The sequence below is a fragment of the Salmo salar genome, chromosome ssa05, assembly GCF_905237065.1.
Source record: "Salmo salar chromosome ssa05, Ssal_v3.1, whole genome shotgun sequence".
Lineage (NCBI taxonomy): Eukaryota > Metazoa > Chordata > Actinopteri > Salmoniformes > Salmonidae > Salmo > Salmo salar.
The window spans coordinates 46,489,497-46,505,283 of record NC_059446.1 but is presented as its reverse complement, the minus strand read 5'-3'; the positions used below and the strand labels follow the sequence as shown (position 1 = coordinate 46,505,283).

Here is a 15,787-nt window from a genome sequence, read left to right as displayed (position 1 = left end):
GGAGAGTCTTATCTTTCAAATGGTGTAAAATAGTCATATGTTTGAGAAATTGAAGTAATAGCATTTCTAAGTCATTTGAATATTGCGCCACTGGATTCCACTGGCTGTTGACTAGGCTGGGACGTTGCCCAGAGAGGTTAACCTCTTATGGACAATATCCAATGGTAGCGCCTGCCCTTAGTTTGAAAATGTAATCTGGAGACAGGTGTTTTCTCCATCTCTTTAGCTATCATACTCTAATTCCACTGTTTTCAAAACTTGATCCTCCAGAAAATGGAGAGCAACACTTATGCAGCTCCACTACACAATGCATTTTTTAAAAAGCTGCGTTTGACAGGATTACCAACACAGACTGACAAGCTCAAATAGACAGGTGCCTTCAATATGGCAGACCAATCCAAACTCCTCTCTAGGCATGTCCAGCCCACTCATTATCTCAGCCAATCATGGCTAGTGGGAAGGTTTCTAACTTTTTCTGTGACTTAACCAACAAGGCTCGTAATTTAACAATTTTATTCGTATTTACAGATGGCATACAAGTGTGTTATTAAGGCACATGAAAGTTCACATGTTCGAGAAGGCATTTCTGTCAATAAACACATTTTTTTACGTTCAAACAGCTCTCCTGGGAAGCCGTGACTTGAGACATATGCCTAGTTTCCTGAATCGGGTCACATTTTTCTAGTTATTACATAATTCATGTCAGATTTTTTTTCTTCAGGGTGATTATGTAATATGGAGGACCAGGCAAGCCAACCTTTTCCCTATAATGTAAACTCCAACAGAAATAACTTAAAATGTATAACTTCAAATTAAAAATCATTTGTACTCATGACAACTGGTTTCAATAAGATTTTCTGCCAACTTACAAGCAAATACTTTGAATTTATTATTACATATACACTTGTAAGGTTGCTAGCCAACTAGCCTGCTAACGTTAGTCCTACTAGCCTGCTAACGTTAACCCTACCAGCCTGCTAGCACTACATGAGTCAGCCAGTTGCTATCAACACCTAGCTTACAGCTACATTAAAGTATGCCAAAGTTTTGGAAATACATTTAACCAGTTATCTTAGCCTACAAGCTAGCCAGCCAGGTAACGTTAGCTATTTAGCCAACTAGCTATTAGAATAGCCAGGCTAGCCAACCACCACATTAATGGTTGGCAAGTTAGAGCCCAACTACTGGAGACCAGCTAGAACACAACTAACACAACTAAAGCAAAACCACAGATCAAAGCAAAGAGGGAGCAGTGACTTGCAGATTGGGGCTCATCCGATGGTAAAACCTTTAAAAGCATGCAGGCTGAGTTAGCTTCACTGGCTGATGGAGAGTCAGGGAAATCCCAAATAGATAGATTTCAGATGTCTGTCAGCTAGCGCGCTAGCACTAAGCCAAGGTGGAAAAAGTTACAAAACTCATGTAGCCTACTTTTACCGGAGAACATGCCGAAAAGTTGACAAAACAAAAAGGAGAACAGACTAGGTACTACAAAATTGGAGCAAGCAGGAGCCTACTGTGCTAACGGGTTCCCACTAGATAACACAGCCATAAAGTATGTGAAGAGCATGCTGCATGTCCACATGTGCCCCATCTGCTTCTTGTTTGCATCCCACTTCCTGTGATTGTTGGATTGTAGCTCACCACCACCAAGGTTTTGTCTGGAATGTAATATATGCTAGCATGGCTAGTGGTTAACGTTAGCCGGCTTGAGCTAGGTACCGAGCTATCATCCTCCATATGACGTTGAGAAACAATGCATTGTGGATAGTTTAGCAGATGTCCGAAGATGTCTGTAAATATGTAATAACCCAAAAACATAACTATGTTTGTACTTAGGCAACCAGATTGTGACTACAGCTACTAAGTCTTTGACCACACTGTTTTGCTACATTGATGAGTAAAAACTCATGCTTCCTACCCTTTAAAGCACCACTGGTTTACTACTCCAACTGCTCCAAAAATACACACGGTTCACATGATGCCTTCACACACCAAGGAATAGTCTGCTTTATCTGTATGTTGTCACTTGTCTGCTTGGCTGCACGGTTACTGCCCTATCTTGGTCAGGTCGTAATTATAAAAGATATTGTGTTCTCAATGATTTACCTGGTTAAATACATTCTTTTATAAAAATAGTTTTGCCGATATCTATGATTATTTATTATTAATTTGATATATCCGTGAATATGCTCTTGTCATGTATCTCAACTGCCAGGACGCTGTATTGTGTATTCTGTTCTTCCTATGTGTGAAGCTACTGTAGCTGCTGGCTCTCAGACTGTCCTGAAGTACACAGAAAACCAGAGACCAAAACATTTTTGCAAGAATGGCCTGGCTTTGACTCCCCAGTCATTTATTCTAATTTGAGGTATTTTTCCTCCAATTCACATTCATTTCCAACAATGGCCATGTAATTTACCCTCTGACCCATTGTGTTGCTAGGAAACGAGAAGAGAGCTTGAATCAATGCGAGGCTTGGCGGCCTCCATTTAGCCATTCTCTATGGGCTCCTTCAGGCTGAAAATACACTGCCTCTCCTTTACTTTGCCGTTCTCAGGCCCCCTGACATACACTGAATGTACAAAACATTAAGAACACCTACTCTTTTCATGACATAGACTGACCAAGTGAATCCAGGTGAAAACTATGATCCCTTATTGATGTCACTTGTTAAATCCACTTCAACCAGTGGAGATGAAGGGGAGGAGACTGGTTAAAGAAGGATTTTTAAGCCTTGAGACATGGCACACATTGTGTATGTGTGCCATTCAGAGGGTGAATGGGCAAGTTTTAAGTTCCTTTGAACGGGGCATGGTAGTAGACGCCAGGCGCACCGATTTGTGTCAAGAACTGCAATGCTGTTTGTTTTTTCAAATTCAACAGTTTCCCGTGTTTATCAAGAATGGTCCACCCCCCAAAATACATCCAGCCAACTTGACATAACTGTGGGTAGCATTGGACTCAACATGGGCCAGCATCCCTGTAGAATGCTTTTGACACCTTGTAGACTCCATGCCCCGATGAATTGAGGCAGTTTTGAGGGTAAAAGGGGGGGGGGAGGGGGTGCAACTCAATATGTTTGGTATATTCAGCGTACATCCCAGATCTGTGAGTTTGTGTCAGCTCTGCTCCTCAAATTAAAGAGCAGTAATTAATTAAATCAACCAAGGTTCGGTCCGCTTAAAATATTATTCGAATGGATGAAACAAAACAGAACCCTCTGGGACTGTAGAGTGGCAATGCATTCTGAGATTTGTGGTTCTATGGGAGGATTACATCTTCTGCTGAAAAGAAACACGGGAGGTTGTATTTTTCCTTTGATAAGCTACATTAACCTCTATGGGCTAGGTGGGACGCTAGCGTGCCACCCGTGGTGCACTCCATCAACAGCAGGTGCATTTCAAGAGCGGCAAATTTGAATCCAAATAAATGTCAAAATTCTAATTTTTCAAACATACAACTATTTTACACCCTTTGAAAGATAAACATCTCCTTAATCTAACCACGTTTTACGATTTCAAAAAGGTTTTACGGCGAAAGCATAAATTTAGAGTATGTTAGGACAGTACATTTACAAGAGTTGTGTGTAATGTTTTGTCAAGTCAAAGACAGGGTCACCAAAACCATAAAACCAGCTAAAATGATGCACTAACCTTTTACAATCTCCATCAGATGACACTCCTAGGACATTATGTTAGACAATGCATGCATTTTTAGTTCTATCAAGTTCATATTTATATCCAAAAACAGCGTTTTACTATGGCATTGATGTTGAGGAAATCGTTTCCCTCCAATAACCGGCAGTCAAGTCAGCGTCACAAATTAAATAATTAAAATTAGAAAACATTGGTAAAATATTATATTGTCATTTAAAGAATTATAGATTTACATCTCTTGAACGCAATCAACTTGCCAGATTTAAAAATAACCTTACTGGGAAATCACACTTTGCAATAATCTGAGCACTGCGCCCAGAAAAATACGCGATGCGATACAGACTAGACGTCATGTTGGGGAGATCTAAAATCGAAAATACTATGTAAATAATCCATTACCTTTGATTCTCTTCATCAGATGTCACTTCCAGGTATCACAGGTCCATAACAAATGTAGTTTTGTTCAAAAAAGCTCATCATTTATGTCCAAAAATCTCCGTCTTGTTAGCACATGATCTAAGCCAGCCGGACTTCTCGTCATGAACGAGGGGAAAAAAATATATTTACGTTCGTTCAAACATGTCAAACGTTGTATAGCATAAATCATTAGGGCCTTTTTAACCAGAACATGAATAATATTCAAGGTGGACGAATGCATACTCTTTTATAACGTATTGGAACGAGGGTACCCAACATGAACTCGCGCGCCAGGTGTCTAATGGGACATCATCGTTCCATGGCTCTTGTTCGGTCAGATCTCCCTCCAGAAGACTCAAAACACTTTGTAAAGGCTGGTGACATCTAGTGGAAGCAATAGGAAGTGCCAAAATATTCCTCAGCCCCTGTGTTTTTCAATGGGATAGGTTTAAAGGTAATACAACACATCAGGTATCCACTTCCTGTCAGAAAATGTCTCAGGGTTTTGCCTGCCAAATGAGTTCTGTTATACTCACAGACACCATTCAAACAGTTTTAGAAACTTTAGAGTGTTTTCTATCCATATATAATAAGTATATGCATATTCTAGTTACTGGGTAGGATTAGTAACCAGATTAAATCGGGTACATTTTTTTTATCCAGACGTGCAAATGCTGCCCCCTAGCCCTAACAGGTTAACGGGCCTACTGCAGAATATTAATCAAACTAGGGCACTCTTTTTCATGGATAAAATAACCATTGCATATTGTAGGTTATTTTCTCTCTGGCATAGGTGGTTGACTACATTAACAGTGCTGTTTCACAAGCAGTACAAGCATGTTTAGCTGGTGTTATCTGACCCTGATCCTGCCTAGTCCATATTATTCTCATCAGCCAATATTCAGACAAAGCCCTCTGCACCATCTGATTTAACCCCTATATCTAATCAGCCTACTGAATCATACCAACTAACTCAGCCGTATGACACAATCATACCATTCTTGACTGATGGTTAGCTGGTACAGTCTTCTTTAATATCATGAAAAATCATTATGAAAATAATAATAATGATGTCGTCATGTGAAATATCGCTTGGCCCATCTTTAATAACAGAGACACATTGTAATTTGTAAAGCAAATAATAGGCTATGATGACATTTTTCAAGATAAACAAGCACCCCTCCTGGAAAAATAAAAACACCAACATCCTCACTCCTTACTACAGTACGAACAGCAAAACACACACACACACACACACACACACACACACACACACACACACACACACACACACACACACACACACACACACACACACACACACACACACACACACACACACACACACACACACACACGCAGAGAGAGCAAGTCGTAGTAACTAACTCCATGGTGACGGAGCACAGCAGAGCAGAGCACAGGCTGAGAAACCCACCTGATGTCATGTACCCCCGGGGGGACTGGCAGATGTACTTAGGGGGGTTGTGTTTGTGGAGGCGGTAGTCCTTGCCGCTGCGGGACCGGGTGCGCTCTGAAGCCCGGTCCGAGAAATCCGAGCAGGTCCAGGCCCGGTAATGGGTGGTGCTCTGTGTCTTTTTCATGGGGAGGCAGGGAGTGGGGGGGGTTAGGCTGACCTCCTGAGGGTTGTTGTTACCCCTGGTCCCCTTATCCAAACTGGGGGAGGACCCTCCAACCACACCTCTGTGGTCCAGTTACACCTCAGCCGAGGTCAGGCTGGAGACATGGTAGCAGGCAGATAGAGCTAGGACACTGACGTAATATTACTCTCCCTCCTCTATCGCTGCGTTTCTCTCCCTGCTACACACACGCATACACACTACACACCCCAAGACACACGGCACGATCTCACAGACAAACAGCTGTAATGCTAGCCCTGTTGCTCCGGCAGAAATAGAAGGATGTGCGAAGGTTACTTCCTTTCCTTTTCCTTGAGTGATCCAAAAGCAGAGGCAGTGTCCAGCGATGAATTACCCTCCACCGTCTGCCATTAATCGAGGCTTATGCCTCCAGCTTCACGTGTGACCAGAGACAAACGAACGATGTGGCCTCACAACCAACAGAGGAGGAAGCGGGAAATGATAGAAGAAGGAGGGGTTGGTGAGGGTGGTTTTGGTTTGTCAAAAGGAGCTTCGGGGGTTGAGGGGTTGAGGGGGGGGCAGCGTGAGATCCAGACAATAGCTCAATTCAATGCGGATGGTAGGGCTTGGCTAACCGCGAGTCGTGAACACAAAAGAGGCCAAACAAATGAGAGCTGCAGCCAGGGGAGGGATGTACAGAGACAGTTTCACTCACCATCTCCCTGGTCTCCTGGAGGAAAGGGAGGGAATCTTCGTGCCGTGCTGTGCTGTGCTGTGGGCCTTGCACCAAGCCAAACAGCAAATTAACAAACAAAAGCCCAACTGTCCTTTCCTCTAATCAAAATCCAATCAGGAAAATCAATGTAGCCAATGTGAAAGAAAACGCTCTTTCTTCATCAGTAGCAGGCAATCCTCTGTTTAAACTGGTCCATCCACAGCTGCAACTCTCTCTCCTTCAGAAAGGGTGTGTAGTGAGCAAGCGTCTCCACGCTCTCTCTCCATGTGTGTGGATGGATGATGGAGGATGTGAGCTTGATACCCCTTCTTTTTACAGTCATTGTTTGATACACATGAGCAAGAGGATAAGAAAAACCACATGGGCGCGTAGGGAAGAGAAAAAAAACACCCAGCCAGTATTTCTGTTTTTCTGTTTTTCTCCTCCAGCCGTCAGTGTGGCAGTCTCTCACACTCTCTTTCTCTCTCTCCCTGCCGCTCGCTCGCCAGCTGTGTTGTTGTCCTGAACATCTCCTCTGCTCACAGATCAGGCACTGGAAGGGGTGTGGGTAGGGAAGGAGGCAGAGAGGGGGAAAGCAGGGAGTCAGTCAATCTGTCCACCTGCCCCATGCTAATGGGGGAGCTGACTTGCGTTAGACGAGCTGATCCTGTCAAGCTTTACTTTTCAATGTTGAAACCGCTTTAGGCTCCCACAGCCCCCTTGGCTCCTAACCCAGCCTATGAGTGAGGAGCTGGACGGTGATTTACATACAAAGCTGCACAATTTACAGCAATTCTACCTTGAGTCGCAACCTCTTCCACCTCAGGAGAGGGAGAAATAAAAGCTGTTATTAGCTGCTCCTGCTAAAAGACACCGTCCTGTTGCTTCTGCTTTCTCTCCTCTCCGTGAGATCCTGTCCTCTTCCTTTCCCTGTTTTACCTCTTGTTTCCACTCTTCTTGCTACGATTTCCACTAACTCACTCAAATCAAATCAAATTGTATTTCTCACATGTGCCGAATACAACAGGTGTAGACCGTGAAATGCTTACTTACAAGACCTTAACCTCTTACATCTAGACATTCCGCTAGCGGAACACCTGCGCCAATATCCAATGATAGGCGTGGCGCGAATTACAAATTCCTCAAAAATACAAAAACTTCAATTTTTCAAACATATGACTATTTTACAGCATTTTAAAGACAAGACTCTCCTTTATCTAACCACACTGTCCGATTTCAAAAAGGCTTTACAGCGAAAGCAAAACATTAGATTATGTCAGCAGAGTACCCAGCCAGAAATAATCAGACACCCATTTTTCAAGCTAGCATATAATGTCACAAAAACCCAGAAGACAGCTAAATGCAGCACTAACCTTTGATGATCTTCATCAGATGACACACCTAGGACATTATGTTATACAATACATGCATGTTTTGTTCAATCAAGTTCATATTTATATCAAAAAACAGCTTTTTACATTAGCATGTGACGTTCAGAACTAGCATACCCCCCGCAAACTTCCGGGGAATTTACTAAATTACTCACGATAAACGTTCAAAAAAAGCATAACAATTATTTTAAGAATTATAGATACAGAACTCCTCTATGCACTCGATATGTCCGATTTTAAAATAGCTTTTTGGTGAAAGCACATTTTGCAATATTCTAAGTACATAGCCCAGCCATCACGGGCTAGCTATTTTGACACCCGGCAAGTTTAGCCTTCACCAAAATCAGATTTACTATAACAAAAATGTTATTACCTTTGTTGTCTTCGTCAGAATGCACTCCCAGGACTGCTACTTCAATAACAAATGTTGGTTTGGTCCCAAATAATCCATCGTTATATCCGAATAGCGGCGTTTTGTTCGTGCGTTCCAGAAACTAGCCGAAATGGTAAATCAGGGTCGTGCGCATGGCGCAATTCGTGACAAAAAATGTCTAAATATTCCATTACCGTACTTCGAAGCATGTCAACCGCTGTTTAAAATCAATTTTTATGCAATTTATCTCGTATAAAAGCGATAATATTCCGACCGGGAATCTCCTTTTCGGCAAACAGAGGAAAAATCACAAAGACGGGGGCGGCCAGGGCACGCGCCTAAGCCCACAGTCCCTTGATCGGCCACTTGAGAAAGGCGATAATGTGTTTCAGCCTGGGGCTGGGATAACAACATTCAGGTTTTTCCCGGGCTCTGAGCGCCCATGGAAGACGTAGGAAGTGTCACGTTAGAGCAGAGATCCTTTGTAAAAGATAGAGATGGCAAAGAAGTTCAAGAAATGGTCAGACAGGCCACTTCCTGTAAAGGAATCTCTCAGGTTTTGACCTGCCATTTGAGTTCTGTTATACTCACAGACACCATTCAAACAGTTTTAGAAACTTTGGCGTGTTTTCTATCCAAAGCCAATAATTATATGCATATTCTAGTTACTGGGCAGGAGTAGTAACCAGATTAAATCGGGTACGTTTTTTATCCAGCCGTGAAAATACTGCCCCCTAGCCATAACAGGTTAACCAACAACGCAGTTCAGGAAATAGAGTGAATAAAATATTTGAAAAATAAACTAAAGTAAAAATTAAATAGAAAGTAACACAATAAGATTACGTAACAATAACGAGGCTACCGGTACCGAATCAATGTGCGGGGTTCAGGTTAGTCAAGGTAAATTGTACATGTAGGTAGGGGTAAAGTCACTATGCATAGATAATAAACAGCAAGTAGCAGCAGTGGAGGGGGTCAATGTAAATAGTCCAGGTGGCCATTTGATTAATTGTTCAGAAGTCTTATGGCATGGGGGTAGAAGCTGTTAACTTCTAAGGGATAGGGGGCAGTATTCGGAAGTTTGGATGACTGAGGTGCCCAAAGTAAACTGCCTTTTACTCAGGCCCAGAAGCTAGGATATGCATATGATTGGTCGTATTGGATAGAAAACACTCTAAAGATTCCAAAAACTATTAAAATAATGTTTGTGAGTATAACAGAACTGATATGGCAGGCAAAAACCCGAGGAGAATCCATCCAAAAAGTTTTTTTTGGAGCTCACCACTCATTGAAATGGCTTTTTGGGAAAATTAATGGAATACCTCCCAGATTGCAGTTCCTAGGGCTTCCAGTAGATGTCAACAGTCTTTAGAAAGAGTTTCAGGCTTGTTTTTTGAAAAATGAGCTAGAATTTGTAGTTTTTCTAGGTGGCTCCCATTTTGGCTGTAGTATTGTGGCGCATGTGGATGAGGACGCGCACTTCATTATTTATCTCCGGTAATGAACATACTATTCTCCGTCTTAAATTGTAACGTTTATTTACATATTAGGGTACCTGAGGATTGATTAGAAACGTTGTTTGACTTGCTAGGATGAAGTTTATTGGTAACTTCTGGGATTCATTTGTATGCGCTTTGAACGAGGGAAACCGGTGGATTACAGAATCAAGTGCACCAACTAAACTGACTTTTTTGGGATTTAACCTCTCTAGGCTAGGCGGGATGAATTCGTCCCACCTACGTAACAGCCACTGCTATCCTGTGGCGCGATTTTCAAAACCTTAAAAATCCTATTACTTCAATTTCTCAAACATATGACTATTTTACAGCCATTTAAAGACAAGACTCTCGTTAATCTAACCACACTGTCCGATTTCAAAAAGGCTTTACAACGAAAGCAAAACATTAGATTATGTCAGCAGAGTACCAAGCCAGAAATAATCAGACACCCATTTTTCAAGCCAGCATATAATGTCACCAAAACCCAGAAGACAGCTAAATGCAGCACTCACCTTTGATGATCTTCATCAGATGACAACCCTAGGACATTATGTTATACAATACATGCATGTTTTGTTCAATGAAGTTCATATTTATATCAAAAACCAGCTTTTTACATTAGCATGTGACGTTCAGAACTAGCATACCCCCGCAAACTTCCGGGGAATTCGCTAACATTTGACTAAATTACTCACGATAAACGTTCACAAAAAGCATAACAATTATTTTAAGAATTATAGATACAGACCTCCTCTATGCACTCGATATGTCCGATTTTAAAATAGCTTTTTGGTGAAAGCACATTTTGCAATATTCTAAGTACATAGCCCAGGCATCACGGGCTCGCTATTTAGACACCCGGCAAGTTTAGCACTCACCATAATCATATTTACTATTATAAAAGTTTCATTACCTTTTGTTGTCTTCGTCAGAATACACACCCAGGACTGCTACTTCAATAACAAATGTTGGTTTGGTCCAAAATAATCCATCGTTATATCCGAATAGCGGCGTTTTGTTCGTATGCGTTCCAGACACTATCCGAAATAGTAAAGAAGTGTCACGCGCATGGCGCAATTCGTGACAATAAAATTCTAAGTATTCCATTACCGTACTTCGAAGCATGTCAACCGCTGTTTAAAATCTATTTTTACGACATTTTTCTCGTAGAAAAGCGATAATATTCCGACAGGGAATCTCCTTTTCGGCAAACAGAGGAAAAAATCCCAAAGGCGGGGGCGGTCGGGGTCACGCGCATAAGCCAGTGTCTCTTGATCGGCCACTTGAGAAAGGCGATAATGTGTTTCAGCCTGGGGCTGGAATGACGACATTCTGTTTTTTCCCGGGCTCTGGGAGCCTATGGAAGACGTGGGAAGTGTCACGTTAGAGCAGAGATCCTTAGTAAATGATAGAGATGGAAAAGAAGTTCAACAAATGGTCAGACAGGCCACTTCCTGTAAAGGAATCTCTCAGGTTTTGACCTGCCATTTGAGTTCTGTTATACTCACAGACACCATTCAAACAGTTTTAGAAAATGTAGGGTGTTTTCTATCCATATGTAATAAGTATATGCATATTCTAGTTACTGGGTAGGAGTGGTAACCAGATTAAATCGGGTATGTTTTTTATCCAGCCGTGTCAATGCTGCCCCCTAGCCCTAACAGGATAAAGAAGGACTTTATCGAACAAAACGACCATTTGTTATATAGCTGGGACCCTTGGGATTGCAAACAGAAAAAGATCTTTAAAGGTAAGTGATTTATTTTATAGCTATTTCTGACTTTCGTGACGCCTCTGCTTGTTTGGAAAATGTTTAATGCTTTTGAATGCGGGGCGCCGTAAAGCCTTTTTGAAATCTGACAAAGCGGCTGGATTTACAAGAAGTTACACTTTTAAATGATGTAAGACACTTGTATTTTCATGAATGTTTCATATTACGAAGTTTGTATTTTGAATTTCGCGCTCTGCAATTTCACCGGATGTTGGCGAGGTGGGAGGCTAGCTTCCCACTGATCTGCAGGAAGTTAAGGAGATGGAGAGAGAACAGTCCATGACTTGGGGGACTGGAGACTTTGACCATTTTTGCGGCCTTCCTCTGACACCGCCTGGTATAAAGGTCCTGGATTGCAGAAAGCTTGGCCCCAGTGATGTATTGGGCCGTACGCACTACCCTCTGTAGCACCTTACGATCGGATGCCGAGCAGTTACCATACAAGGCTGTGATGCAACCGGTCAGGATGCTCTCGATGGTGCAGCTGTAGAACATTTTGAGGATCTGGGGACCCATGCCAAATCTTTTTATTTTCCTGAGGGGGAAAAGGTGTTGTCGTGCCCTCTTCATGACTGTCTTGGTGTGTTTGGACCATGATAGTTTGACGGTAATGTGGACACCAAGGAACTTGAAACCCTCGACAAGCTCCACTACAGCCCAATTGATGTTAATGGGGGCTTGTTCGGCCCTCCTTTTCCTGTTGTCCACGATTGTCTCCTTTGTCTTGCTCACATTGAGGGAGAGGTTGTTGGCACTACACTGCCAGGTGTCTGACCTCCTCCCTTTAGGCCGTCTCATCGTTGTCGGTGATCAGGCCTACCTGATCACTGAACAGCATTCTCATTAGGTTTCAGTCTATGGTTTATTATTTAACAAATGTTCCATCTTAGAACAGCCTCAATTTGTGTCATCAGCAAACTTAATGATGGTGTTGGAGTCATCCTTGGCCACACTGTCGTGGGTGAGCAAGGAGTACAGGAGAGGACTATGCATGCACCCCTGAGGGGCCCCCGTGTTCAGGATCAGTGTGGCACATGTGTTGTTGCCTACCCTTACCACCTGGGGGCGTCCCGTCAGGAAATCCAGTATCCAGTTGCAGAGATAGGTGTTTAGTCCCAGGGTCCTTAGCTTAGTGATGAGCTTTGTGGGCACTACGGTGTTCAACGCTGAGCTGTAGTCAATGAACAGCATTCTCATTAGGGTTCAGTCTAGGGTTTATTATTTTACAAATGTTCAATCTTAGAACAGCCTCAATTTGTCTTGGCATGGACTCTACAAGGTGTCGAAAGCGTCCCACAGGGATGATGGCCCATGTTGTGTCAAGTTGGCTTGATGCCCTTTGGGTGGTGGACCATTCTTGATACACACGGAAAACTGTTGAGCGTGAAAACCCCAGCAGCATTGCAGTTCTTGACACAAACCTGTGCACCTGGGACCTACTACCGCACAGTGGTTCTTCCTAATTCTGGCTGCCGCAGAATTCTATAGTGTCTTATTTAAGTGTCAGCTATTGTTGCCATTAATGCTAGTTAGTGCTAGTTTGACCACCAGAGGGCATCTATGAGAAGCGTTTGATGTAAATAAATGAAGTATTTATATATTTTTTTGAATATTTAAAACATACAATATACTTGCAGTGAAGCCGCTCAACAACTACATCACATTAGTCATCTAACAGACTCCCATCCAGAGCGACACACAGAAGCATCCAAGGTCAACGCCCTGCTCAAGGGCACGTCGACAGATCTCCCACAAGGTCAAAAACAGGGACCCAAACCAGCGATCCATCAGCCACCGACCCAAGCTCCCAACTGCCAGGCCACCAGCCCTCCAAGATTCCCCCAGCAGTTCCCCAAGAGCTGCACCTTAACCATCCGAGACCCCCCCCACAGTCCCCCTACCCCCGAAAAAATATGATAGAAAATCAATATATATTCCATTCCTCCCCCCAATAACCAGGAAACTTAACAAAAGAGAAAAAATAGACAGACAAAGGAAAACATAAAACAACACAAAAACAAAAGTCATCAAGGACAACAAAAATCATAACAGCAAGGCCAACTGAATATGTTTGAGTGCATGTATGGCACTATTTACGTGTGTGTGTGTGTGTCCATGAATGTGCACATTTGTGCATTTGAATGAGAGTGTGTGTATATTGCATGTGTACAAACGCCTACACCAGCCTCAGGCAAACCGACATTAGCTGTAAAAACACTGACACTCAGTGTCATTCCAACATACTTTTTGTTGTTTTATTTTGACTTTATTTTTTTAATCTTTGACCAATATTCTAACCCCCGCCCAGCAACTCCACTCCCACTTGTCTCCAATTCCACATCCCAACCCTCGGCTTCTCTCAGCCCATCCCAACCATCTCTGCTGGCCACCCTCTTCGGATTTCTGCGCACCATATATCTTTCAACTATGTCGTGATGGTTAACATACAATTTCAATCTATTGCTCATTTGAACATTTTCCCATTTTTCTCCCCAATTGGTAGTTAAAGTCTTGTCTCATTGCTGTAACTCCCATACGGACTCAGGAGAGGCAAAGGTCAAGAGCCATCTGTCCTCCGAATCACAACCCAACCAAGCCGCACCTCTACTTGACACAATGCCCACTTAACCCGGAAGCCAGCCGCACCAACGTGTTGGAGGAAACACCGTACACCTGGCGACCGTGTCAGCGTGCATTGCGCTCGGTCCACCACAGGAGTCACTAGTGCGCGATGTGACAAGGACATCCCTGCTGGCCAAACCCTCCCCTAACCCGGACAACGCTGGACTAATTGTACGCCGCCCCATGGGTCTCCCAGTCACAGCCAGCTGTGACAGAGCCTGGACTCAAACCCAGAAAATCTAGTGGCAATGCAGTGCGATGCAGTGCCTTAGAACACTGCACCACTCGGGAGGCCCTCAAATTTCAAATCTATCTAATAGAATCCACAGATTGTGAGTTGAAGATAAATACTTTTCCTAAGAGTATTAGTATATTAGCAATGTACTGACCCGGTCTCTCCAGATCTTCCAACACTACTACTATTTCTAGGGTAAATTTTAGATCAATGTAATGCATTTTCAGCCATTCCTGAAGCTGAGAACAGAAACAGGCTACCTGAGGGCAATACGAAAACAAATGGTATATTGATTCTGTATCCTCACTACAAAATCTGCAGAGCTTCGATGATTGTAATAAATATTCAACATTTTGTTGGTGGCAAGAATTTCAGCTGAAAAGCACGAAGTCTTGAATCTTGCGTCGTTTTATATATCAACTCATGCACACTGTACCATGAAATCAGTACATCAAAAATCTCTTCCCAACTATTTTGCAATCCGTATGGCACAACTGTCAACATCCTGGTCCTCAAATTAAACTGGTATACTTTCCTATTTATGCTATTTTTATTCCTCCACCAGTTTTGATCCTTTATATTGGGCGGATAGACTAGTTCCCTACCTCCTCCCGCTGCCAACCGCCTTCTCCATCTTTGGGGTAATGCTGTAATCAATTGGTTGTACTCTTGGATTGAGCTTCCCGTACAATTCATGAAAGACATAACTCTACCATTCCAATTTACAATATAATTTAAGAACAAAATACCCATTTCAAACATCTTTCCCATAAATACAGGTATTTTATCAACCAGCACATTTGAGTTCAGCCATAATATTTATTGTAATATTTGTTCTATCTTTTCAGGGGGATGACATTTAAATTGTTTCCAGCTCTGCAATGCTAGTTTGAAAAAGAGAGATACTTTGAAAAAAGTATAATTTTAAATTAATCGAAAATGAGACATGGCAAAAAGGCAATTTTTGAACAATGGATGAGCTTTTCTTAGTAATCTACTTGAACCATTTAGGGTTCAAGTAAAACTTTTGAATAAGTGAAGCTTTTAGAGAGAGGGTTAGTACTTTTATATTTAATAATCTCAACTCACCCAATTCATATTCATTATATAGTAAGGCACGCTTTATTTTGTCTGGTTTAGCATCCCGAGATAAAGCAAAACATTTTTTACTCATATGGTTTCAAAAACGAATCATTAGGAGTAGTAAAGGAATTACAAAAGTCAGAAATAGCGATAAAATGTATCACTTACCTTTGAAGATCTTCATATGGTTGCAGTCACAAGAGTTCCAACTACACAAATGTTTGTTTTGCTCGATAAAGTCACTCTTTATATCCCAAAAACTCAGTTTTGTTGGCGCATTTTGTTCTGTAATCCACTGGCTCAAAGGCGGTCAAAATATGCAGACGAATACATCCTAGTAGTACCGGTAAAGTTCGTCGAAACATGTTAAACGATGTTTATAATTAATCCTCAGGTTGTCAATTGTCTAAATAATTGTTAATAT

General features: G+C 42.2%; 1 protein-coding gene across 2 annotated transcripts in view; it reads right to left on the bottom strand.

Annotated features, from left to right (window-relative positions):
- The window catches only part of LOC106604902 (storkhead-box protein 2-like), a 105,166-nt gene extending 97,953 nt beyond the window's left edge, over nucleotides 1-7,213 (bottom strand). Inside the window, exon 1 of one of the 2 annotated variants that reach the window (XM_045718271.1) lies at nucleotides 5,512-7,213. In XM_045718271.1, coding sequence (XP_045574227.1) covers nucleotides 5,512-5,677 — 166 coding nt within the window. In that variant the 5' untranslated portion in view covers nucleotides 5,678-7,213. The remainder of the gene's footprint in view (nucleotides 1-5,511) is intronic. The other variant, XM_045718270.1, reaches the window with a different exon arrangement.
- Nucleotides 7,214-15,787: the final 8,574 nt, after the last annotated feature.